General features: G+C 53.6%; 1 protein-coding gene across 5 annotated transcripts in view; it reads left to right on the top strand.

The window, feature by feature from the left end:
- The window catches only part of BRD1 (bromodomain containing 1), a 70947-nt gene extending 48666 nt beyond the window's left edge, over window positions 1-22281 (top strand). For 3 of the 5 annotated variants that reach the window (XM_020982944.2, XM_020982945.2, XM_020982946.2), the window contains exons 9-13: window positions 8164-8299; window positions 8858-8979; window positions 20066-20175; window positions 21122-21276; window positions 21807-22281. In XM_020982944.2, the coding sequence (XP_020838603.1) occupies window positions 8164-8299; window positions 8858-8979; window positions 20066-20175; window positions 21122-21276; window positions 21807-21990 (707 nt within the window). In that variant the 3' untranslated portion in view covers window positions 21991-22281. Of the gene's footprint in view, window positions 1-38; window positions 253-8163; window positions 8300-8857; window positions 8980-20065; window positions 20176-21121; window positions 21277-21806 lie in introns of those variants that run through there. The other 2 variants (XR_013483773.1, XM_020982949.2) reach the window with 1 other exon arrangement.
- The last annotated feature ends 1014 nt before the right edge of the window (window positions 22282-23295 follow it).

Below are 23295 nucleotides of genomic sequence, written 5' to 3' on the forward strand. Positions count from 1 at the left end.
TTTCAGTCAGACTAAATGGCTTTTTCACTGTTTTCCAGGTTCTCATATTTACTAATATGCCGGGGTATTTATCTCTTTGGATCCTAATTATTTTCTATTATCTTCAACTTGGATTGGAATTCTATTAACTGATCATTTTGGAACGCAGAAAGACCATTGCATTTCAAGTAATTATGCTGGATCACGTTGGAGACGCCAGCCGTCCTTAAAACAAATCAAAAACACGAACACTGTTGGAGGAACTCTTTGACATTTATGAACCTAAGCTCTTCATACAGTCCATTCCCCCATCTCTGTAAGTTACAAGTCATACACGTTGCGGTTCTGTGACATTGGTCCGTTTTTCTCCTCTTCCCATCATTCCAGTTCCCAGAGCTCTTAGCTCATTGTTTGTAAGGGCTGTTTGGGAAGGTTTTCAGCGACCTGTCAAGGTTTCCCTTCCATCGAAAATTCTAGCTATGCTAGTAATGTTTATTCACTTAATGGTCAACTTAACCCTGCTGTATTTAAAAACATTGTGATTGGCTGGCAGACATTATCACTGCATTGGGAGTCACTAAAGCAGTGGATAAGTAGTACTTCAAGATCATACTGGACAAGGCCAACAGTCCTTCCGCACCATCATGTGCCTCGTAGGCCACGAGGCACAGATCTGATGCTGAGCTTGGCCAGCAGTAGCGAATGTCTTCTCTGTCGGGCCTTGTCCTCAGACCTTGGAGCTGCAAACTGCCGTCTTCCTTATGGAGTAGAATCGCAGTTCATGGAGCAGGTCTAGGGTGGACCATTTCCCTAGCTTTTTGGGTTCTCTCCCCATTTCTTTTCATTATACTCTTTTTAAAAAAGTAATTTGTAATGAACTTGTTCACAGCATCAGATTCTGTCTAGATTAGCAGCAGCCATAGAAGATTGAGACTTGCCACCATGAACATTTTGAGAAATCATCCTAACTTGGAGGACTCTTTCTCTAGGACCAGAGACTAGCTTGTTTCTTCACACATGCTTTTAGTTTCAGGATTCGTGGTGTAATGCTTGTGTAGCTGGCTTGAGTCTTTCAGCACTTCTCTCTTGACGAGATGACGGTGATTATGGGGCACGGGCTTGGTCTGACCGTCCATGAATTTGGTGAAGCTTTCAGGATTGGGAGCCCGGATGCTTGCTGTGGAAGGATTGGAGTGTCTAGATGGCAGGTAGAAAGTCCTCAGCTCTAAGGGGCTTTAAACAAGCGCTGCTGAAGGGGTCAGGAGTGGAAAAAGTTTAAGAAGCCCTGCTTTCAAGCGCCGCCCCTCCCCCCAACCCCATACTGGCATCCACACCCACCGCCCCCCCCTCACCCACCCACGTCCATCCATCAGCCACTAGTTTGAGCCCACAAGCAGCCGTTCACACCAAGCTCGGCAGACACCGTGCAGGTGGCCCGGCTGGCTTCCCGAGGAGTGCTGAAGCCACTGCTAGGCTGAGAGCCCCCTTCGTGCTGGGACCCTTCCGGGATGTAGATCTGATGATGCAGAGCCGTGTGGCTCTCTTCGTCTCATAGCTTCCACAGAGTGGGGTCTTCTGATCGACTGTTGAGGGAATTTGCTGTGGAGAGTTATTTGAAAAAAGCCTTTTTTTAATTGTATACTTCAGTGTTTTATGGATTCCGTTGGTTTTCATATTAAGTGTCTTCTGGGTATTTCCCCTCCCTATTATAAAATTAACCATCAGTGAACAAGGTCAGCTGTAAAAGTTCAGTTAAGACTTCAGACAGAACCTTTAGGTTTCAATAAAGCAGAATCCAGTGAGTGAAGAAATGACAAGCAGATGAAGTGCTTTTGTTGGGCCTTCCCTCCCAGGCCTGCCCAGCCTTTGCCATATTTGGCCCTGTCTTTTTCCCTTTCCCTTTCAAAACAGACAAACAAAAAAGCTTGTCATGAGTCTTTGTACGCTTTGTCATTTCCTTCCATGACTGATGCAGATTTCAGGGCCGGGCGTGTGAAGGGCCTAGTAGATACAGCTTCCAAGTAGGTAACTTCTGACTTCAGCTACGGCGGCAGGGGAGGAGAGAGGTAGAAATAGCATTTATCTTCGTGATGAGTTAGGTATAGTAAAGCTGTTTATCACGGTGGAGGCCACCGTGCCTAGTGCCCCAATCGTCTGGTTAGAACAAAGGCTGTGTCACCAACAGTATTGGTAGCAGACGTTGTTTCTGGACCGAGCTGTCCGTCCCAGAGTGCCTGATGGCATACTGTGGGCAGGCTGGGAGAGGAGCCCGGCCTTGCCATGAGCTCTCCAGTGTGACTCTGGCCATCTGCCAGAGTTATTAACACTTTGGCTTTGGCTCTCTGCTTGGATGCTTGAATCACCTCATGCCATGGAAAGGGCCAGAGATCAGGCTAAGTCAAAGCAGCTGACACGTTCCTATATGCCAGGCCATGTGCTGAGTGCTGGGGGTAGAAATGCCAGCTGCCCCCCAGGTGGCTCGCTCTCTGATGGGGAAAGCCAGCAGAGTTGTGGCAGGTGTGGAGGGGGTGCGGAGGCCCAGGTGGAGCCAGGGAGGAGTGAAGGAGGCTGCTGAGGGCAGGGCAGAGGGTCGAGCTCTTTGCGGTTGGGCTAGTTCTGTATTGTTTGTGTTCTGGGAGATTCAGAACAGTTCTTTTTACTTATTTATTAACTCCACAGAGATTGGGCATTGGGTCTTTTTCTTAAGGGGATATTTTAGCAGAAAGTTTATTTGGACAGGCACCCTCGGCCCCAGAGGTAATTTGGGATGACTTTCTTTTTTCTCCCTTGAATGTTGTCCATAGCGCCCGAGCGGATTGCTGAAAGAGTAGACCTTTGAGGTGCCGGATGAGGGCGTGGTCCACTTGGTGCCTGAGCCGAGGTCAGCCCTCCTCTGAGCGGAGGCTTATCCTGAAGTTCAGGCGTTCCTTTTGCCTTTCCTCGCAGGGCTGGTGTGAAAAGTGCTTTACCAGTTTTTCCTTCGATTGCTAGGTGGCGCCCATTTTACCATGTTGCTGGCTCTGATGTTACCTTGGACCCAGTGCTTAGTAGGGCACAGGCTTCGTTTCTGTAGGGAAGGACCATTGAGAAAGCGCACACTGAACCGTGGCCTCTTTTTGAGACCCTGAAGCCTGCCTTCCAGGCAGCCTCTGGACCCTTCATTCTTTCATGGTTTCTTCTGGTGGTGGCTATTCCCAGACCAGTGAAATCGGCAGCCAGAAGCCAGGCCTTGGGGGCGGTCACTGGTTAGGGCACTGGTGGCATGCTTGTTTTCTGGGGTGACCAAATTGGGGAAGTGAGTACCCACAGAAGGCTTGGGCTGACAGATTGGAGGTGGCCAGGGATAAGTATGCTGTCTTGCAATTGAGCTTTTAAAAAGTAATCACAGAAGTGCCAGCATCGAGTGGCAGGCGCTCAGCGGCTCGACTCCTCTGCTTGGTGTGACCGCCAAAGAGTCTGGGGGATTCTGGGCTGCTCCCCAGAGTCAGATGTCCTCTGGCACGATCAGACTTCCCACAGAGGCCCTTGCGTCTGGTTATGGGCTCCACACTTTAGAGATGAGGACAGGCTGGGGTGTGTCCAGAGCCTAGTGATGGTTCTAGGAGCTGCTGGTAACCGAGCGTGATTGTCTGTCTTAGAGATGAGAAATGGGATGGTGGGGGTAGTAGGAGGTGAGGTTGGCAGGGGCGCCGTTGGTCAGGAGGACAGAGGCTGGGGCACAGTGGCCAGATGGAGCTGAGGCCAGGCTTCCTCCCCCAGAGACCTCTCAGAAGGTTGGATTTCCTTCGATGTGGAGCCTTTTGTGGTGCTGTAGGACTTCTTACCTTGGCATCGTGACTTGAATTCACTTCTTTGTCTCCCTGTTATACCTTTTGGCAGAATGGGAGGTCGTGGAGGGCAGGGCTTGGCCTTTTGAGTATTTGTGCTCGGTGTACTTGCAGTGAGCTCTTCCTCATGTTAGAACTCACTTGAATTAATGTAGACTTCCCAGAAGCAGACTGGGCTAGCTTGGGTCCGCCTTCCTGGGAGGTTTCCCCAGAGCCCAGGCCATCAGCAGCAGGACCAGGTGCCCTCAGAGAGCCCTGCTGCTTTGTGTTGGGGCGATTATTTGATACCCGAAGGGCACCCTGAGCACTGACTGTTGACTGCTGCTTCCTGTGCAGCCAGTGGGCCCTTCTGAGGGGGAGCGTAGGGGAGCTGCCTTCACTTCATGTCTTGTTTACCCCAGCCCGTGGTAACTGGTGACAGCAGAAGGTAAGGGTGGAGGCAGCTGGCCGACGGAGGAGAGGGGAGCCCAGAAGGACAGTTTGGAAGTTCCCATGGTCATCACAGAGATCTGGGGTTGTGATGGGAGCCCACAAAGGAGAGGCCAGGGAGGAGGCCTGAGGGGCTGGGGAAAGCTCCGTGGGGAACGCAGCAGCACAAGCCCTTGGACAGGTTGCTTGGGCTCAGGGCATGCCGAGAGGCCAGAGAACTTGTCTCAAGAAGGAGAGCGTGGGAGGCTGCTTGTCTGTCTCCAGGTCAGGGCCTTGTGGTTACGCAGGGGCAGGCCAGCTCTCCGGGGGAGGGCTGGAGGCTAGCGAGCCCCTGCTTGGCTGTTGCTGGCTCGGATGGGGCCGCTGATCCCCCTCAGGCCCCCTGGGTAGGATGGGATCAAGAATGGAGTGCTTCTCTTTAGAGGCTCGGCTCATGGGGACGCATCCCCATGACCGGCTCTGATTTGGAAGCAAGGGGGAATGTCAGGCTTTGAGGCCAGCTCGCTCAAGCTGGGCATTTGGGGCAGCTAGGTGGCGCAGGGGATAGAGCTCTGGCCTTGAAGTCAGGAGGACATGAGTTCAGATGCAGTCTCAGACACATGGCACTTACTAGCTGTGTGGGGATTGCCTTACCAAAAGAAAAATAAAAACAAAGCTGGGCATTGTCTCCTTCAGTCACAATTTGCACAGAGCAAGAGGGATGAGGTCCTTGGCACTCTGCAGCGGGGAGAGTGAGGAAGAAAGGGGCCTTGTGTTGGCAGCATGGCATTTTCACGTCAGGTGTGTTTGGGGAGCCAGAATTTAGGGGTCTTGTGGAATATCATGGGAGAAGTGCAGGGCTGCCTTGGGAAGACCACTGATTCTCCACTGCACTCCTTTTCTGTTTGGGAGGTAAAAGGCTCACTATTACCTAAAGGACAGGGTCGTTTCTCAGAATCTCCCTCTTCCCAACTGAGAAGAGCAGTTAGGTCAGCACAGCTGATGATCTGAGTGCTGAGTGGTGGGCACCTGGACTCCCTCACTTCTCTGCCAAGCAGAGGGATAGTTTTTCTTTTGGCAGAATATTTAGGTTAACTTCCTCTCTGTTCCCTGTTGTTTCTTTGGTTTTGATGACAGCATAAATGTGCTTAGTTGTACGTTTGAGTATAGACCAGCCTCATGGCTGTATTCTATTTTGAATTCCTTTTATGTTTCTTTATTTAGAGCTGGTAAAAGTCTTCTTGAGAGAAAGATGGAGTTGATAAAACATTTGCAAAACAACAAGTCATGTTGTACCAACAGTGTAGGCCCTTCTTTACCATCCAGTAGGATTTTAAAGATGAGTACCTTACCATGAGTTACAAAGTATCCATATAAAACAGACCATATGCTACCAGCTTGGCTTTTTTGGAGGTGGAAAAGTCTCAGAGGCTTAGGATTTTCACTGTAGCGTTGGAAGTGGTGGCCAAACCATTGGACTTTGAACGCCTAAAGGATGACCCCTATTGGGTCATCTACCACTTGTGTGAGGTTTTGCTTGTGATATGGGGAGTGGCTTCAGATGGGACTCCTGATCCCTGCCCCAGCCTTTTGGTTATTGGGACAGTTTCTTTCAACAAAATTAGCAGAAGGAGGGAGGGAAGAAATTTCAACTCCTCCTTGACCTTGGGGTGTGTTTCTCTCTGCTGCTGCTTCTGCCAGCAAGGCTTAGGGGTGGGCAGCCCCCTTGGGCAAGACCTGCAGAGGGGCGATTGAATGCTGCTCAGATGTTAATTCACCTGATGATGGCAGGGAGTTCTGCTTTCCATGGTCTGAGGGCTGGGCAGATTAGGCTGTTATATACCTTTTTTCTGGGGGGCAGGACCCTGTGGCATTGGTGACAGAATTTTCACACCTTGGTTCTGTGGTGGCTCTTAGCTGAGGAACTGGGCAGGCCAGAGTAATGGACGTGTGTCAGGAAGATCTGAGCTCACTCATTAGACACTAGCTGGGCAAATCACTTCGCCTCTGCTTGCCTCAATTTCCTGAACTGTAAAATGGGGATAGTGATGTCCTCTTCCTCCCCGAGGTGTGGTGAGGATCAGATGGGCTTCGGTTGTAGAGGGCTTTGCAGTCAGTGCTGTTGGGGTCATCATCATCATTCGCATCCCTCCTTTCCATTTACGATCACATCAGGGACCCTCGGCTTCCTTGCATGGACTTGAGCCCCGTAGAAGCTGGCTTTGTAAAAGGTTTTTTTCGAACTTCAGCATTTACGCAGACGTATCATGAAGAAATAGTCCCAAGGGTGTGGAGCCTCCTGAAAAAGGGCATCTTCCCGGAGGGGTCTCTGACCCCACAGGTGCTCTGGCGATGGGCCCGCCGGTGGGGTGTCTCAGCCAATGGCCCGTCATCACCGAGCCCTCTGCAGGAGACGGGAAGAGAGCTCAGGCCTTCCCCCTGCATGGCCTTTTGGCCTGGGTGCCAGCATGCCTCCGATTTGGGGCCAGTTGATGGAAGGGACCACACGTTGACTCTGAACAGGGTGCAGGGGGGCAGAGCTGGAGTCCGGGGGAGGGGGGAAGATGGGGGGCTCCAGAGAGCTGATGGAAGGTGCGGTCTGGGCTTCGAGGCCCTTCAGGTGCTAGCTGGCTAGTCTTATTGTTGCCCTTCGGTCTCTGCCTTACTGTTTCAGATGACTACACCAAGCCCAGCAAAACAGGTTTTGTTTACCTGTAGAACAGCAACTAGAATACATTTGCAAGTTTGGGATTGGTCAGAGGTTTTTTCTGGTTCTCTCTTGGATGAGTCAGGGCACCACGGTGCACAGAACGTCAGGCCTGAAGCCAGGAAAACTCATCTTGCCGAGTTCAAATCCGGCCTCAGCCACTTCCTTAGCTGGGTGACCCTGGGCACGGCACTTCAGAAAACCCTGAGTAAGGTCATGAAGAGTCAGACACCACTGAAAAGCAGCTAAGCAGCAAGAAGCGGCTTTTTAACGCATGAACATGTTGCTTCAAGGACATTTGTTGTTAAAGAAGGGAGAGAAACGACAGCTCCACATTTTTGTAGGCCGCGAGAAGCCTCCTGCCTGTAGGACCCAGGAATTGGGGAGGAAACTGGCCACCGGGCTCCGGGACTGTTGTTGAGGCCGGGGCGGGAAGAGTTTGACCATCGAGCACGTGGCTTATCCTTGACCCTCCTCCCGCTGGCCACTGCTGACCTCTCCTGGACTGAAGCCCATTGGCAGCAGGGCCTCTGGCTGTTGGGCGATGGGGGAGTGGTTTCTGTGGTCACTAGAGATGAACTGTTTCTGTGACCCCAGCAGGGAGTAGCAGGAAAATGAAGTCAAGGCCTGGCTGAGGAGCTGCAGAGACTGGGGAGGGGGATGGGGGAAGAGGGAAAGAGAGGAGGGGGAGGGAGATGGCAGAGCAGGGGAAAGAGAGGAGGGGTGTGCTCAAGATCCAGTCCCTCTGTTTTTGTTTTGACTAGGCGCAGTGGGGTTAAGTGACTTGCCCAGGGCCACACAGCTAGTTAAGTGTTATGTATCTGAGGCCGGATTTGAGCTCAAGTCCTCCTGAATCTGGGCCGGTGCTCTATCCACTGCGCCGCCTAGCTGCCCCCAAACCGTTCCCTCTGACTTTGTCTCCAGAACCGTGGAGCTCCTCCCTCCTTTGTCCCAGGTTCTCATTTTAACTGTGAGGTCCCACATTCCAGACAAAGCTGGATACGAGGAGGGGAGACAAGGTGGAGGTGGATCCCAGCCAGTTGTCCTTTTACTTGGGAATCTGGAGTTGAGGCTGAGGCTTGAGAGCCCCGTGTGAACTTTGAGGAGTGCTGGGCTTTTCTTCCCTGCCGTTGGGGCCCTGGAAGTGGAGCCCAAGTTGGCTTGTTGGGGGCGTCCTGGCTCTTGGCCCCCACCACTGCCCATGCTCAGCTGTGCACGGCGCTCTCTCTGTTTGTCTTCTAGGTCTGTCCAATGGCTTTGGAGGCGAAGCCAAGGAGCCAGAGCCGGACGACGGCCCTGGACGGAGAGTGGAGCCTCGGCGCCGCTGCGCGTCCGAGTCTAGCATCTCTTCAAGTAACAGCCTGCTGTGTAACTCCAGGTAAGCGGGTGGCCGTGGGGGTGTAGGGGTGGGGTGGCTTCTCTCCAAGTGGAGGCGGGGTCCAGGTGGCCTTCCAGGGGATGGGGCAGGTCTGAGGAGCAACCCACTCCTGGTCCTGCCGTGTGGACAAGTCCAAGATAGGAAAGGCCACCCAGAGCCAGGGTGAAGTCACCCTCTGACTTGGGTAGAGCTTGGGGCTCTGTCCCGTGGCCTTCTATTCCTTCCTCCACGTCTTATATTCTCGTATTGGTTGGTAGAGCTTTGCCGTGAGGCTGACCAGAAAGTCCAAACGTTTCGGGCCTCCTGTCAACCCTCTGGTGCAATGGGTAACCAAGGGGGCCGAGGGATCCACGTGGCCATGCCCCGGGCCCACGGCTCCTCTCTTATGCCCAGTTTTCCCCGTCCAGTGGGGACGCCTGCAGTCCCTCTGGGTGTCCCGGCCACTGCCCGGAGCACGAGGAGGAGAGTGGGAGGCCGCTGCCCCGAGCACCGGGCTGGCTCCTCTCACACCGCTCCCTTTGGGCTTATGGGCGTGTCCTGTTGTTTGTGCTGTTTCAGCTTACCAAAGTGTGGCAAGGGCAAGCCGGCTCTGATCCGAAGACACACGCTGGAAGATCGGAGCGAGCTCATCTCTTGCATTGAAAATGGGAACTATGCAAAAGCGGCGAGGATCGCAGCTGGTCAGTAAGGAGGCTCCCTGACCCTGGCGTCCAGCTCCCTCCTTCCCCACCCCCAGGGCTGCCTCTGGAAGGCCCTTCTCTGGGGCTCAGCCTGGGCATTGACATCTGTGAATTTCACTTGTAAAATGCACAGGTAGAGATATTTGCATGGTCAAGCAAAACCAAATGGAGCAGAGTGCTGGTTTTGGGTGTTGGGCTTGTTTCTGCTTGTGTCCTTGGAGTCCTGGGGCAGCTCCTTTTCTGTGGCATCCTCACATCCCATGCTCCTCCAGGCCTGGCGTTCACGATTGCTCACGGCATAGTCGTGGTCCGTCCCGTTCACGTCCCACGGTTTCTTTGGCTGTTTACCCTTTTGATGGGCACCGTCTTTGTTTCCAGTTCTTTGTACTACAGACAGCTTTGCTATGAATCTTTTGGTGTCCAGGGGCCTCCTTGGGGGTCTTTGGGTCAGAGGTGTGCACAGCCCAGGTTTTGAAGCCGAGAGATACCAACCTTTAAAAATGACCGCTTCGTCCTGCGCTTCTTTCTCTACCACCTTGTCCGGCCCAGTTTTAAATCACCCAGCCAGCTCCTGGAGACTCACCTTTTGCCTCTGACCATTGCTTCTTGAAGCTACCTGGGCCATAAGGAATGGCGAAAGGAGCAACTTGAGAGACACCTGGCTGGACTGAGGAATGGAGGGCTGGGGGACCAGGAGCAGAACGGGGAGAACAGCATCTAGGCGAACTTGGGACAGACTGCTGATGTCAGGCACGCGGGGATCGCTATCTGAGAAGTGGAGAGTGTTAAGGAATCGTGGAAGAACTGATGGAAGGGGGCAGGGACCAACTAACCACATTAAACTGGGGCCTAGCCTCCCCCAAACAAGCCGGCTGTCAGTAGTGCTGGCCCTTGGCTTCATACATTGTCCTCTTTTTGGGGACGTGTTTATGTGTGTCCAGTTCCAGATAATAAAAATGTAAACCGAGGACCAGCAGCAGGGACAGCACAGGACCAGGTGTCAGGAGAATAGTGAGGGAGCTCTCACCTCGGCATCAGCATCTATTGAGATTGCAGTACTGTGGGCCCCTCCACTCCTGGAGGACAGAAGGTGCCTTGAGGGGCCGTCCACTGCCACTTCTCAGCTGGTCTGAGGGAGGACTTCTCTAGTTGGAGCCCATCCCGGCAGGTAGACGTCGGCCTCCTGCTAACTGGTATGTCAGGTGTGCTCCCAGGTCTGCCTTTTGGCACGGGTCTGGGTATCTGTTGGTCATGCGAAGGGCACAGGGATGTAGGAACCAGAGGACTGGCTGTCTGACCCTGGCTTTGTTGTGTGACCCAGCCAGGCCCTGTGTAAGAGGCTGGTCCTTGCGCGCCAGGGTCCCCGGGCACCTCATTATCTGAGCCGCCCCTGCTTGGCACACATGCCTTTTTCTTCCCCCATTCTAAGTGCTGCCTTTTCCAGGGACTGCCTGATGTTGTATTTTTTTTTTTAAACAAGACACTTCACACTTTCCTTTTTTCAAAATAAGTTTTTGTTGACACATTGTGATCTCCACAGTATCCGTGTCTCTCTCCCCCTCCCGAGAACCTTCCCATATGACAGGTTATGGTTAGCACAGCTGAGCTGTCCATGGGTAAACATGCCACCTGTAACACCTGTGGCCTTCCTGCCTCTCTGGAGGGGCCTTCTCATAGCCACTTCATACTGTAAATTGGTGGTCGCTCAGAATCCCCAGACCATGCCTGTGGACGGCTGCCGAGGCAGGGCAGGGCTCCTCCATCTTGGACTTGATTTTGAAAACAAAATGTGTTTTATGCTGTGAGCTTCACACTGCTGTTGGTTTGGGTCCGTTCTTCTCCCCTGCTGAGCGCTGTTTGCTTCCTTTTCAGTGTTGAGGGTATCGTTGGCCTCCCCTTCCCCAGGGGTCTTCAGGGAAAGTGGAGGATTCATTCACTGGCGGGAGGAGAGACCTGGGGCCGGTGCTGTCTGCCTCCGAGGTTCTGAGCCTGGTTTGGTCGGGCACGTGACTGGTCATCCTTCTCAGGCTTTGTTTGAAGAGCACACTTGGCGTGGTTTTATCTGTGTCTCTGTGGTGGAGCAGGGATGCTTGGGGACCACTGTGAGCCGCTGGTCATCACCGGTGGCAGCGGGCCGCGTAGCCAGCTGCCATTCCCGTCATCCTGCCCACACTTCACTCCTTGGTGCATTCTTCTAGGAGACTTGGCCAGATGCTGAAATAAAGATGCTCCATAGCATTCACCTGATCCCTCACAGTAATAACCCTGGCAGAAGGTTGATAGATGATCGAAAGTCTTGGTGGTGGGGAAAGCGTATTCCCTCCTTAGCTTCTTTTGGCTTTTTGTGTATTATAAAGGGTTTTTTTTTAGGTTTTTCTTTGAAATTCTTGGCATCGGTCTTGCTGTCAGCACGCTAACTCATCCTGCATCCCAAAGAAGGCTTCCTTCATTAAGAGGTGCAGCGCCTCCAGAGGCAGAGGTAGAGTCGGGCCCAGCAGGTCACTGCATTGCCTGTGCCCCTGAGTCCTTTTCCTCGCTGCCTGTGGGGGGAGGCCTGCTTTGGTTTTGGGTTGGTCACTGGCTTGGTCAGCCTTGCGAGACCCTTCACGGTGTTTGTATCAGGGCCTGCCTGCCTTTCCATTCATCTCTGAGTCCGGCCTGTTGGCACTTTTCTGTGGCACACTTCAGTGAGCCGGTGGCATCTGTGCTTCACTTGAGGGCCCCTCTTCCTACTCCTGTGTGAGGGCCAGGCCTGCAGGGCAAACTCAGACTTTGTGCTCATTCTTGAGAATGCAGCCCGGGGCTGAGAAAACCCCACTCTGATAACCAGCCACCCAAGTCAGATTGCCCCCTCAGAGGTCACCTCCGTCTTCTGTTTGCTTAGGCACTATCTGTCCGATGTCCCGTAGAAGTAGCTCTCTCTTGCATAGCTTTGGAAGCTTGCTGGTAGCTCAGGGTTGCATTTTCCTTGCAGTGATTGGCTCTTGTTATCCCATGGCCACTTGGGTGGAGTGCGTTGTGCCCCGTCCTTATCCCATGCTTGTATAACCGGGACTGCTGAAGAACTGATGCGGATGGCGGGGTAGCGGCCTTACTCCAGGAGCCTAGTGTGACACGGGTGCCCAGTGTGCCCATAACCATCTCTGAAGATGACATTGTGAAAACGACAGATGTGGTGGGTCAGGCTGATGGTTTCCTTCTGTGCGTCTGCATCAAGCGTAGCCCCTGCCCCTCAGAGGGAGGAGAGACAAGGGACGCTCAGACTGGATAGCAGCTGCCAGTCATGCACGCCTCCTCCTGAATCCGAGGCCTGTGGTCAGGCAGTTGACTCCTCTGTGATCCTGAGAGAGCTTAGGTTTGGACATGTAAGATGAGGATTGTTTTAAAGTGTGGTGGCAAGGGGGATTCCTGAATGCCAGCCCCACTCGTGTGTTCTGTAAGGGTCTGCCTGCTTGAGACTTGAGGGGTGTGTTGGCTGCTGGCTTATCATGCCCGTCTGGTGATGAAGTCGCTGTAGAACGGTGGTGGCTGTGTGTCTAGGTCCTGAGGCGGCACAGGGATGGCAGCACGCTCAGAGCGGGGCCACTGGCGTTTTCCGTTCACCCGGAAACAAACACGCCTTGGATATAGAGCGAGGAAATTGTCAGTGCTGTACGCACGCGACCTTCCTGATCTTGGGCTGCTTATGCAAAATAAACACAAAGGGAGAATTGTTTATGACTTTGAAGTGCCAGAGGACCCCACACATGTGTGCTGATGGTGCCCACACTTGCTGGGTGGTGGCTCGTAAGATGGCCCTTTGTCTAGCAGCTTTGCTAGCTTAGTTTGATGGGCTAGAGACGATCCCTCAAAACCTTTTTAATTCTCATCTTGCTAATTTAAAAACTGTCGAAACATTTTCCAGTTTGTATTAGTTTGTCTTTCTTCTTTTGAAAACGTCATGTCCTTTATTCATTTTATTGGGAAATGGTTAGCGGTCTGATGTTTGTGTCGTTCCCTATAGATTGTGGTTATCAGAACTTCCCTAGTTACTCCGTGTAACCTTGCCCTTCCCTATTTTTTTCTGATGGCTGTGTGGATTTTATTTGGCAGTAGTTTTAAACTTTAAAATATTAATCTTTTAATTGGAAGTTAATGCTTTCTGCCTGCCTTTGGCATTGAGTAGTTCTCTCTCACCAGAGTTTAGCTTCCGAGCCCTCCTCCATTGTGCTCCTCTGTTCCTTTCTCACTTGGGATCGGGTGCCAGGGGTGCCTGGCTATAGAAGAGTAACTAACAGCCCATGTGTTCGTGGATCTCCTAACAGATGCCACGTGAAGGTGCAGGCAGCTTTGCCATCTTCTTTTCCCGACTTCCTTTGTGTTAGTGGTATTTCATGTGGTATCCTTTGTTCTTTGAGGAAGGGCTGCTGGGTACAGAGCACGGGGCTAGACACCCTATCCCACAGCGTTGGCCAAGATGGCAGAAACACTGCCTTCCGGGGGCGGAGCTGTGAATTGGTCCAAGTGTGCCTGGGAAAGGTTTGGGTTAATGCCACGAGAGAGTCTGAAATGCCGAGCCGTTGGCCCAGAGCTTCTCTTGCCAGGGCCGTGCCCAGAAGGAGATTGCAGCCCACTGCACTGAGAAATGACTGATCCTGTGGTGACCCGGCTGTGATGGACTCCGCCGCATACGGTACAAGGTAACGAGGACAATGACGCAGACGCGTGGGAAGACGACAGGTGGGCTGAGCCACGTGACGTGAGGGGCAGAGACACGGTGCCCCCAGTGAGCCCTGCCCTGTGAATGACAGGAGCCGGTTCAGCTGCAAGTCAGGCTTGTTCCTGAGGAAGAGGTGGGCACCCTGGCTGTGTCAGACGGGCAAATGAGGGTGCCTGGAAATGAAGGTGACCTTTCAGTCCCCGATTCACGCTTAAGTGGTAGTCCTTGTGAGCTCGACAAGGCAGCAGGGTCGTTTTCAGAGTCCTTGCTCTACATGGGTCCCGAAAGGCACTAGTAACGTTGCTGCCCTGAAACTCCCTGGAGATTTGAGCGCTTTTTGTCTGAAGACCCATGGGACTTCTGCTCATGGCTGATCTCCTCTAACCCCTTTTGAAAGTGAGAGGTCCAACCTTTGATGGAGAAACAGGACGTTGGTGATAAAAATGTACTTGGAGAAGTAAGTTCATTTGGCCCTGGGGCAGAGGTTAGCACATGGGGTGCTGGGGACCCCGCAGCGGGACGTCGCGGGCTGTCACTGAACCCCAGCTGGTCAGAGACCCTCCCGTTGTGCTTCCTGCCCTGCACCAGCAGAACCAGTTCAGAATTCTGACTCCCAGGCTCCTGAAGACAGATGAAGCGAGCCTCTCCCCTGCCACCACTCATCAGCGTCCTGTGAAGACTCTTTAACTCCCCTCGGACCCGGAGGAGCTCAGAGGCCCTGCAGTCACTCCTGTGTGACCTCAGGCAGGTCACTGCATTGCTGTCTGCCTCAGTTTCCTCAGTTGTAAAATGGCGATAATAGTTGTACCTACCTCCCAGGAGGGTGGTGAGTGTCAGATGAGACACTTTGGGGAAGTGCCTAGCACGGGGCCCGGCTCTTCTCTCCGCCATCCTTGTCCTGCCTTCGACCTCCTCCTCCTGCATCCTTCATTGCTGTTCTCGCACTGCTGCACAGAGCTGAGGAAAGTCACGAGAGACTTGCCTCTTTCCATGAGGGGCCCTCGCTGCTGGTCAGCGCTCTTTCTCCCTCCTCGTCACTTCCCTCTCCTGCTTGCCACGAGAGCTGCTCCACAACACTCTTCCCTCCTCCGCTGAGAACCTTGCCCCCCATTTCCCTGAAAAAGTTGGAGGTCAGTGTGGTGAGTTCCCTCTTCCCTCCTCGTCTCACACCGCTCCGGGGGCATCGCCCGCTAGCTCCTCCTGCCCAGAGCAAACCACTTTACACGCACTCTTTGTTGTTTTCTTTTCAGATCTGCCCTGCCACCCTCCCCCCCTCCACCAAACCCCTGTTGCCGACAGCTTCCTGCACTCGTGCTCCTTTTCCATCCCTTCTTCCCAATAGATGGCTCCCTCCATCATCTGTTTTCTCAGTAACAGCAGCAGCAGCATCGATCGGCACTATTAAGGCCTGAAGTTGTCTTTACAGTTATTATCTCTTCGCAGCCCTGGGTGGCCTGTGCTGTTGTCATCTCTGTTTTACGGTTAAGGAGCGCACAGAGGCTAAGTGACTTGCTCACATAGCTAGTAAGTGTCTGGGTGCAGATTTGAACTCGGGTCTTCCTGACCCCAGGCCCGGCACTCCCCGCTGCCACAGTCTTCACTGCGTCCCCATGTGCCCCAGCGTGCCCATCCTGCCCGGATACGACCTCCTCTTCTCTCTGTCTCTCCTCCCTTTGTAGCAGAGTGCTGTGAGAAAGCTTCTCCTGTAGGGCTGCCCCTTCATCTTGTCCTTCTTCTCTTCTAAGCCCACTCCCGCGCATCATTCGATAGAAACCGCTTTCCAGCGGGACCAAAGCCCCGTGACGAGTGGCCTGGTCTCAGTCCTCCTCCTTGCCCTCCTCTCCATGGTTTTCCTGGCGTGGCTCTCTTCTCAGCTTCGCTCAGTCTTCAGCCCGCTCAGGCCTGAGGCAGTGACTGCCAGCCTCTCCGGGGGCCCCCTTCTCTTCCTCCAGACCATGTGCTTGTTGACTGTGCCATTTCTCCGTCTACAGTTCTCATGCCCCCTTGCCTGGCCCTGCTTTCTTTCTCGACCTCCAGTCTCTCGTCTCTCCAGCTCCTTGTTTGACGTTGCAAGCAGGCTATTCCAGTCCTCTTAAACTCAGTGTGTCCAGGATGGAACTCCTCTTTTCCCTGCAAACCCTTCTCATCGTACACTTTCCCCTCACTCTAAAGTCACTGCCATCCGTCGAGGCCCCCAGGCTCATGGGTTCCGTGGCATCCTTGACTTCTCACGCTCCCTCCCCCACATATCCCCAGACAGGTCTTTTTTCTGTCCCCACAGCATCTCCGGTCTTCTTTGTTAAGTTTTCACCGCAGCCACCCTCATGTAGGCCCCTATTGCCTCGTGCCTGGACTCTGCCTCAGTTTCTCCCGCTTCAGTCCATCCTCCGCTCGCAGTGATCTTCCTGAAATGCAGCTCTGACCACGTCCCACCCCTGCTTGATCCCTAGGGGTCCCTTTTCTCTCCGGGATCGAACGTAAAGGGCTGTGTCTGCTCGTCTTACGTTGGAGCCACCAGCGGGGGCCTTCTTGCTGTTCTCGTGCTGCCGTCTTACCCCTCTGCACCTTTTCCGTGCCTGTCCCCCTGTATCTGGAGCGTGGTTCTTCCTCATTTCTGCCTCCCAGTCTCCCCCATTCAGCTCACATCCTGCCTTCTGCGAGAAGCCGTGCCGGTCCCCCTCACTGCCAGTGCCTTTCCTCTGACATTGCTTCCCCTTGGTGCTGTTTGTATGTCATCTCCCCCGTTACAGGATCAGCTCCTGGAGGACAAGGGGCTGTGTGTTTTGTCCTTCTCTGGCGCTTAGCGCCGTGCCTGGCACATAGTACATAGTAGGTGCTCATGAAATTCTGGCTGTGGAGAAGAAACAGTCCTGTTTCGAGGTATGACATCAGTGGTAGATGATGCGCACGCTCGGAATTTAGATGATGGAGTGGTCGGGGCTCCGTGAAGAAGGTTGGGTTTGGGCTGGCCTTTGAAAGATACTGGTGGGGAGAGGAAGTCACTGTGGGTGGACGTTCACTTAAGATTGTACAAAGTTTATTTTGTTGGTGTGAGTAGCCTGTAAAAGGCAAGGGAGGAAGAAGGCCTTGCCAAGTGTGCCAGTGCCCTCACCTGTGTGTTGCAAACTTCTTTGACCAGTGGCCTTTGATCCTGGGTGGACCCTGCTCCCTGTTTGTCCTTCATTTTTGGAAAAGACCAATAACGTCACAGAGTGATGATGTCTTGTGTGTGAGTTTGCTTGAAGTGAGGCACGGTTGCACAGAGCGGTCAGCCTCACTTTCCCAGAGTCATCGGAGTCCAGTGGGAAGACAAGGTCAGGATGACCATCAGTGGCCTGGGCTACAGTGCCTGCCCTTGGCCTCTCCAGTATCCGACCAAGCTCTAAGTGCTCCATGGCGCCTGCTTCAGCTGCCTTCATGGCCATTGAACAAGTTGTGCTCGTCCGCCCATCCCCAGCCTGGTCTGTCCCGTCTGCCGGGAAGGCTTTCTGGAGCGCGGCTGCTATGTGTGCTGCAGCTTCTTGGAGCCACGGGTGGGCCCCAGGGGCGGACGAGCAGCCCTGAGAAGGGTCAACGGCACGTGTGTTGGAGGTGCTGGTCCTCCTGGAGCCCCCCAGCGCCCAGTGGTGTGAGCCAAGGGGCTGCCAAGAGTCACGGTGTGTCTGCGCTTGGCTGCTGCTGGTCTCAGTGGTGTCCAGGGACTGGTGAGGGAGCAGCCTGAGTCCCATTTGTTGTGACAGTTTTTCTCTGAGGGAAATCGGAAGTTAAAAACAAGTTGCAGGGAAGTGGAAGGATTGCTCTGGTTCTCCTTGGAAAGAATAGTAAAGCAGTCAGGAGAGTTGATTTTGACCTTCCGAAGTCACAAGAAATGTCACTTCTTGAGTTCTTTTGGTCATCTCCTGATAATACGTGTTTGGGAGAAAGAAAGGAAAACCATCGTGAAAACACGGGCAGCTTATCCACGAGCCAGCCCCGTAGTAGAGAAAGTCCATGAAGAAGTTGGTAACGTCCTCTGAGGCTCGTCAGCAGAGACTTCATCCTCAGAGTCTTCAGCAGGAAGTTGCAGATGCTGAGAAATACGCAGTAAAATATGGGTCAGGAGGAGGGAAGGAGCAGCCAAGGAAGGCCTCAAAGCCTCATGCCTCTGCATTGTCCAGAAGAGCTGATCGATGGTCCGGGGTGTTCTGAATGGGAGTCCATCAGTATCAAGAGGAAATGGATCGTACTTCAACAGAAAGAAAACCAGTTAATAGATGTGGGAGGCAGCTGTGTTGTCAGATACTGACTTAGTAGAGCAAAAATTGAAATTAGTGCAAAAGTAGAGCACAAATGGAAGAAAGAGAAGACATGCAGTTGAAACAGCTCAGTCCCAACCTGTGGAACGTGTTGTTAAGAAAAGGACACAGACTCGGATGGAGATAAATTCGTTCAGAAGTTTAACCGGTGTACGTCGGCTGCCGTCCCAAAAGAAGAAAGCTTCATCGGAGCATCACAGGCTTACTTGCCGAGCGCAGAGACTTGTTTAGAGTCTAACGGAGCAGAACAGGGGTGATGATGGGCAGCGCTGACCCACAACAGAGGGGCGCGTCGGCTGCTGTTGGAAGACAGCGTGGTGAGAGAAACGACTAAGCAGAGCGACCCAGGGGGCATTTAAGGGCAGAAATGGGCAGTGAAGAAGAAACAGAAGGAGAATGGAAAAGATGTGCAGGGATATTCCTAACTGACGGCTTTCGTTCTTGGGTAGCGCAGCGGCTGCCCCGGCGCTTGCACCGTCCTCTGGGTGCCAGGGGAGGCCAGGAGGGGAGTGGGGTGGCCTCCGGCTGGGACCGTGCGTTCCCTCCGGGAAGGATAGCTAGTGTGCTGGACGCGGCACTAAAGGAGAACGCAGGGCCCACGTGTCCATCCTAGACGTCGCCACTGAAAAAGGCAGTTCAGGGAGCGACGCTGCTGCCCCATGTGCCTTCTTTCCTGTGTGCCCCGTGTTGGGCAGAGTGTCAGGGAATAGGCTGGGTCTCCCAAGGAGATGGCGGTGGACCAGCTTTGCTGTCACATCCCAGAGTCCGCTGAAGTAAGAAAGACTGCGAAGTGAAAGCCTCCAAGCCGATTGCTGGGTGTTCAGAAGCTTTCATTCAGTGGAGTGAAGTGCTGCTGGAGGCTCTCATCCGACTCGGTTTCACCCACTTCTGCATCAGAATCATTCAGGATTCCTTGAAAGAGGAAGTCACACAGAGCCTTCAGTGATCTGACTAAACGTCAGCGAAGGCATCAAAAAGCCTACCCTGCGAGAGCCAGCCGGCGTCCTCCCCGGGGGCCCGGTAGAGGCGGCTGCCGCGTCCCCACGGGGGAGCCCCAGCTGCTCCTGGGGCTTGTTCCTGTTCTCTGTGCAGGGAAAACGAAGGAAGAAGGGATAGTCCTTGCCCGGCGTCTGAATGGACGCAGGTTTGGAATTCTTCCCTCTTTTGATTGAGTCTTTGTCCTCACTGCATCCTCAGCTTGTTTGTGCCTAGGTGAGCTCCTTAAGGACAGGGGGGGCTGGTTTATTGGCTGACCCCTGTCAGTTTATCTCCTGTCACCCGTCAGATGGGTGCCGTGCCTCCTAATGGGTCCCTTTGCCTCCGGCTCCTCCCTCCCGGGTCAAGGCTGCCCTGTCATGGAGCTACTCCTGCAGTCGGGGGCAGATAGAGTTGAGACCCTGAATCTGGTGCCCTCGAGGTGTGCCAGCCAGCTCTCCTGGTGGATGTTCAGGGGCTGCCCCTGGGCCTGGCATGGAGGCCACCTCCTCTGGGGAGCCTGCAAAGGCCTGGAAGGGCTGCCACTTGTCCCTCTCTCGTGGAAACTGGAGAGGTTTGTCGTTGGAATAGAAGGCTGGTGTCTGGTTCCCCTCCGGGAGCCGTGGTTGGACAAAGCCAGGGTGTTAGCCGAGATGATGTGATCTCTTGGGGTGGTGGCTGTCACCTAGGGTGTGCCCACCAGGGTCATCTGTTGGCTTCTGGAAGGGGGTACAGGGGCAGCTCAGTGAAAGCCGAGGGGGGCTGGGGAGGAGTTGGGGGGACCCACCAGGGGAGCCCGCAGGAGGGGCACAGCCCCGGGGCCTCTGTGCTGGCTTGTGTTTGGGGTCCCTCATCAGTTTCTCCAGCTTCTTGGGGATCCTTAAATCATGTGAAAATCTTGCCTTCTGTCACCCTTGCCACCAAGTCAGCGCTCGCTGGGTGCCGAGGGCCCTGGGCTCTCTCCAGAACGTCCTGGGCTGTGATTGGAGGCCCACCTTGTGGTCCGCGTGACGGCGGCTGGCCTTCGTGGACCCGGGGCCGGGGCAGGGCTGGGGCGGCACTCGTCCAGGGGTCTGCTTCGCGTGACGCTTTTTGTTGCTTTTCTGCTCCCCCTTAGAAGTTGGCCAGAACAGCATGTGGATTTCAACTGACGCAGCAGCCTCTGTCCTGGAGCCTCTGAAAGTAGTGTGGGCCAAATGTAGCGGATATCCCTCCTACCCTGCCCTGGTAAGTGGGGGCCGCCGGGCCTCAGCTTCCCCCTCTGTAGAAAGGGTGTTGGGACCCTGTTCTGCCAGGGGCCCCTTCGCACCCACGGAGACGTGTGCGGGTGGGGTCTGTTCATGGCGCGGGGGTGGTGGTAGGGCCTGCGCTTTGGGTCGTTTTAAAATTAGTAAAGGCTGGAAATGGTTTGATCCCTTCTATAATCTCACAAAAAGAAACAACTTGGTTGTGGTGCTTCATAATGGGCACGTTTAGAGCAAACGTGCATTTGTTAAGTACCTGCTCTGTGCCAGCGCTCTCATAGGCATTGTGACAGAGGAGACGATATATAAACCAGAAGCAGGGTGTTCTTAAGGGGAGTGGGCGCTAGGTGCACGAGAGCTGGGAGGGGCCTCCTGGAGAGCGTTGGGAGGGGGAGCATGTGGGGCAGGTGGAGGGCTGTGTGTGAGGACTGGCCGGTGGGCCAGGATGGCACATGGGGAGTAAGGAGTAGCCGTCAGAAGTCAGGAGCCGTCGCAGGGCCCTGGTCACGTGGGGCTTTCAGAGCCGAATGGGCTCTGATCTTGGCTCCTGGACAGAGGGAGGAGTCCCTGGAGCTGACCGAGCAGAAGTGGCTGAGTCTGAGGCGGGCCAACCTGCTGTCAGCTGCCGCGGGAGTCCGGGTGTGAGGTGAGGGCCTCGTGCGGTGGGCCTGATGGAGGCAGGGCTGGCTGTGGTGGCGGGCGACTGCGGCAGGCACCGGGGATGTGCACCAGTGGTCCGGCTCCTGTTTTTAATTCTTGGTGTATTGGGGCACATTTCTCTCTTTTTAAAAGTCTTTGGGCGCGTCTCGTTCTTTACCACAGTCCCTCTGTCCCCGTCCCAGTGGAATCCTCCCTAGCTGGGCCCCAGAGTCGGCTCCACCCCTGCGTGTCCGGAGGGGCTCATCTTGTCCTGCTCTTCCTCCCTCTAGATCATTGACCCTCAGATGCCCCGGGTGGCCGGCCACCACAACGGCGTCACCATTCCGGCCCCGCCCCTGGACGTGCTCAAGGTCGGGGAGCAGATGCAGACCAAGGCGGACGAGAAACTCTTCTTGGTGTTGTTCTTCGACAACAAGCGTAGCTGGTGAGTTGGCCCTTTGGGAGGCCCGGTGGGTGCGTGAGGACGAGGGCGACCCCTTCTGGTGCGGAAGGGGGTGGCGAGAGGGCTGCCAGGGCGCCCAGCCTTTCCGTCCAGGCGTTCCTCTAAACGGTCTGCCGGATGCTGGCCTGCAAAGGAGTCATTTTATTCCTCATTGCAGGCGTTGATGAAGGGCTTTTGGGTAGCATTGTTTCTAAAGAAATATTTGTTTGGGGGGTGGCGTGGAATGACACATCACATGAGAAACCAAGATTCGAGTTAATTCATCAGTAGAAGGTAATTTGAAAGAATTTTGAATTTTGTGAGTAATTTGCATGCAGAAGCCTGAGAACTTCCTGTGGCGGGCTAGTGCTCGAGCAGGAAGCCCTCTTTGTACACTTGTTATGGAACGGGCTGAAACATGGAAGTGGGCCAGTGATAGCCTCCCTCTAGTTAGGCCAAGTCCTCTGCCCTGATTGTGCCTTGGGAAAACCATTGCCCCGATCCTGAGTCCTCTTCCTCCTTCTTTTCTAAAGGCAGTGGCTTCCCAAATCCAAAATGGTCCCCCTTGGAATCGATGAGACAATAGACAAGTTGAAAATGATGGAGGGCCGGAACTCCAGCATCCGCAAAGCCGTGAGGATCGCCTTTGATCGCGCCACCAACCACCTGAGCCGTGTCCACGGCGATCCGGTCAGTGACTTCAGCGACATTGACTAGGCTGCCTGGCACAGCCGTGACCCCGAGCAGGCCTCAGGGGGCTTGGACTCTATTCTTCCAAAGGAATGTCCCGAAGATCTGGCTCCGTAATCACTGATGGATGCAGTGGCCGAGCGCTGCTCTCCGCCGCGCGCGCTCTCTGCTCGCCATTGCCCCGCTGATTATTGATTGTATCATTGCGTTGCTGCCGGGAGGAGCCTTCACAACCCTGCTCTGAGTGTCTTTGTCCATAGTGTCCCTAAGCCACTGTACATAGGTGTATATTATTCAGAACTTAACTTATTCTGGTTTTTCGTAGGAGTTTCTCATTCTTTCTTTATCCCCAGCGGGGGGTGGGGTGGGGTGGGGGTGTGGGGGTGGTTTTACTGCCGTGTTTTCTCCCTCAAGCTGGGTCCCTGAGCACCACTTTGCGGCCCCCGTCCACCCCACGATCCCGGTGACGTTGCAGGCATCTGTCGGCTTCAGTCCTCCGGCCTGCAGTATGGTGCTGATTCTCTTACTTTCCTGGCTCTGTGGCTTTTTTTTTAAAGACTTTTGAATGTTTGAATAATTTTTGTAAATCATCCTCTTTGCACAGAGTACCACTTATTTAATAAGACTGATGTAAATTTACAGTGACAAAAAAGTGTATTTTAAGAAAATGACCTTATTTTGAAGGGTTCTCTGTGGAAAGAGGTGGAGAGTAAATTTATGCTATGTACATCACTTGCAAATCACCAAAAACACTCCATTGCTGCCCAGAACAGCTCGCGGAGCCCTTGATCTTTGACACGCTTGGGGTTGGGGTGGCTCTGAGCCCATTTTGTCCCCGATCCTTTTCTCATCTAGCTCCCTTCAGAATCTCCTCCCATCCATCTCCCAGTGACTTCGGTTTTTTTTTTCCCCCTAGGTGTGCCTCCCTGTGATTTATTTATTGTAGAAAGTATTAATTTGCTTTATAATGAAAAATAAATTTGAAGAAGTCTATTGATATGCATTTTTATACAGGCACATGAGCATTCAACTTGCTATGGGAGAAACTTGTATCACAATTGTTGTCGAAAAGGACCCAGTGGCTTGTGTGTAATTGGGTTTTGTACCTTGTAACCTTTTGTTTACAGCGAGGGGATTTCTGTAACGCGTTTTACTTTAGAACCCTTTGGTAGCAATAGAAACTTTGGATACCTTTTTGTATGGTACATGTGATGTATATAGAATTAGGACTTTATTTTTATTTTTAAGAGGTAAAGCATTATGTTAGGGCAAGAGGAGGGGGGGGTTTCCAGAACTGCATTTTTTATATTAAAAAATAAAGTCAGGATTTGG

This window comes from Phascolarctos cinereus, unplaced genomic scaffold (genome assembly GCF_003287225.1).
Source record: "Phascolarctos cinereus isolate Bilbo 61053 unplaced genomic scaffold, phaCin_HiC Scaffold_1;HRSCAF=81, whole genome shotgun sequence".
In the NCBI taxonomy this organism is placed as follows: domain Eukaryota; kingdom Metazoa; phylum Chordata; class Mammalia; order Diprotodontia; family Phascolarctidae; genus Phascolarctos; species Phascolarctos cinereus.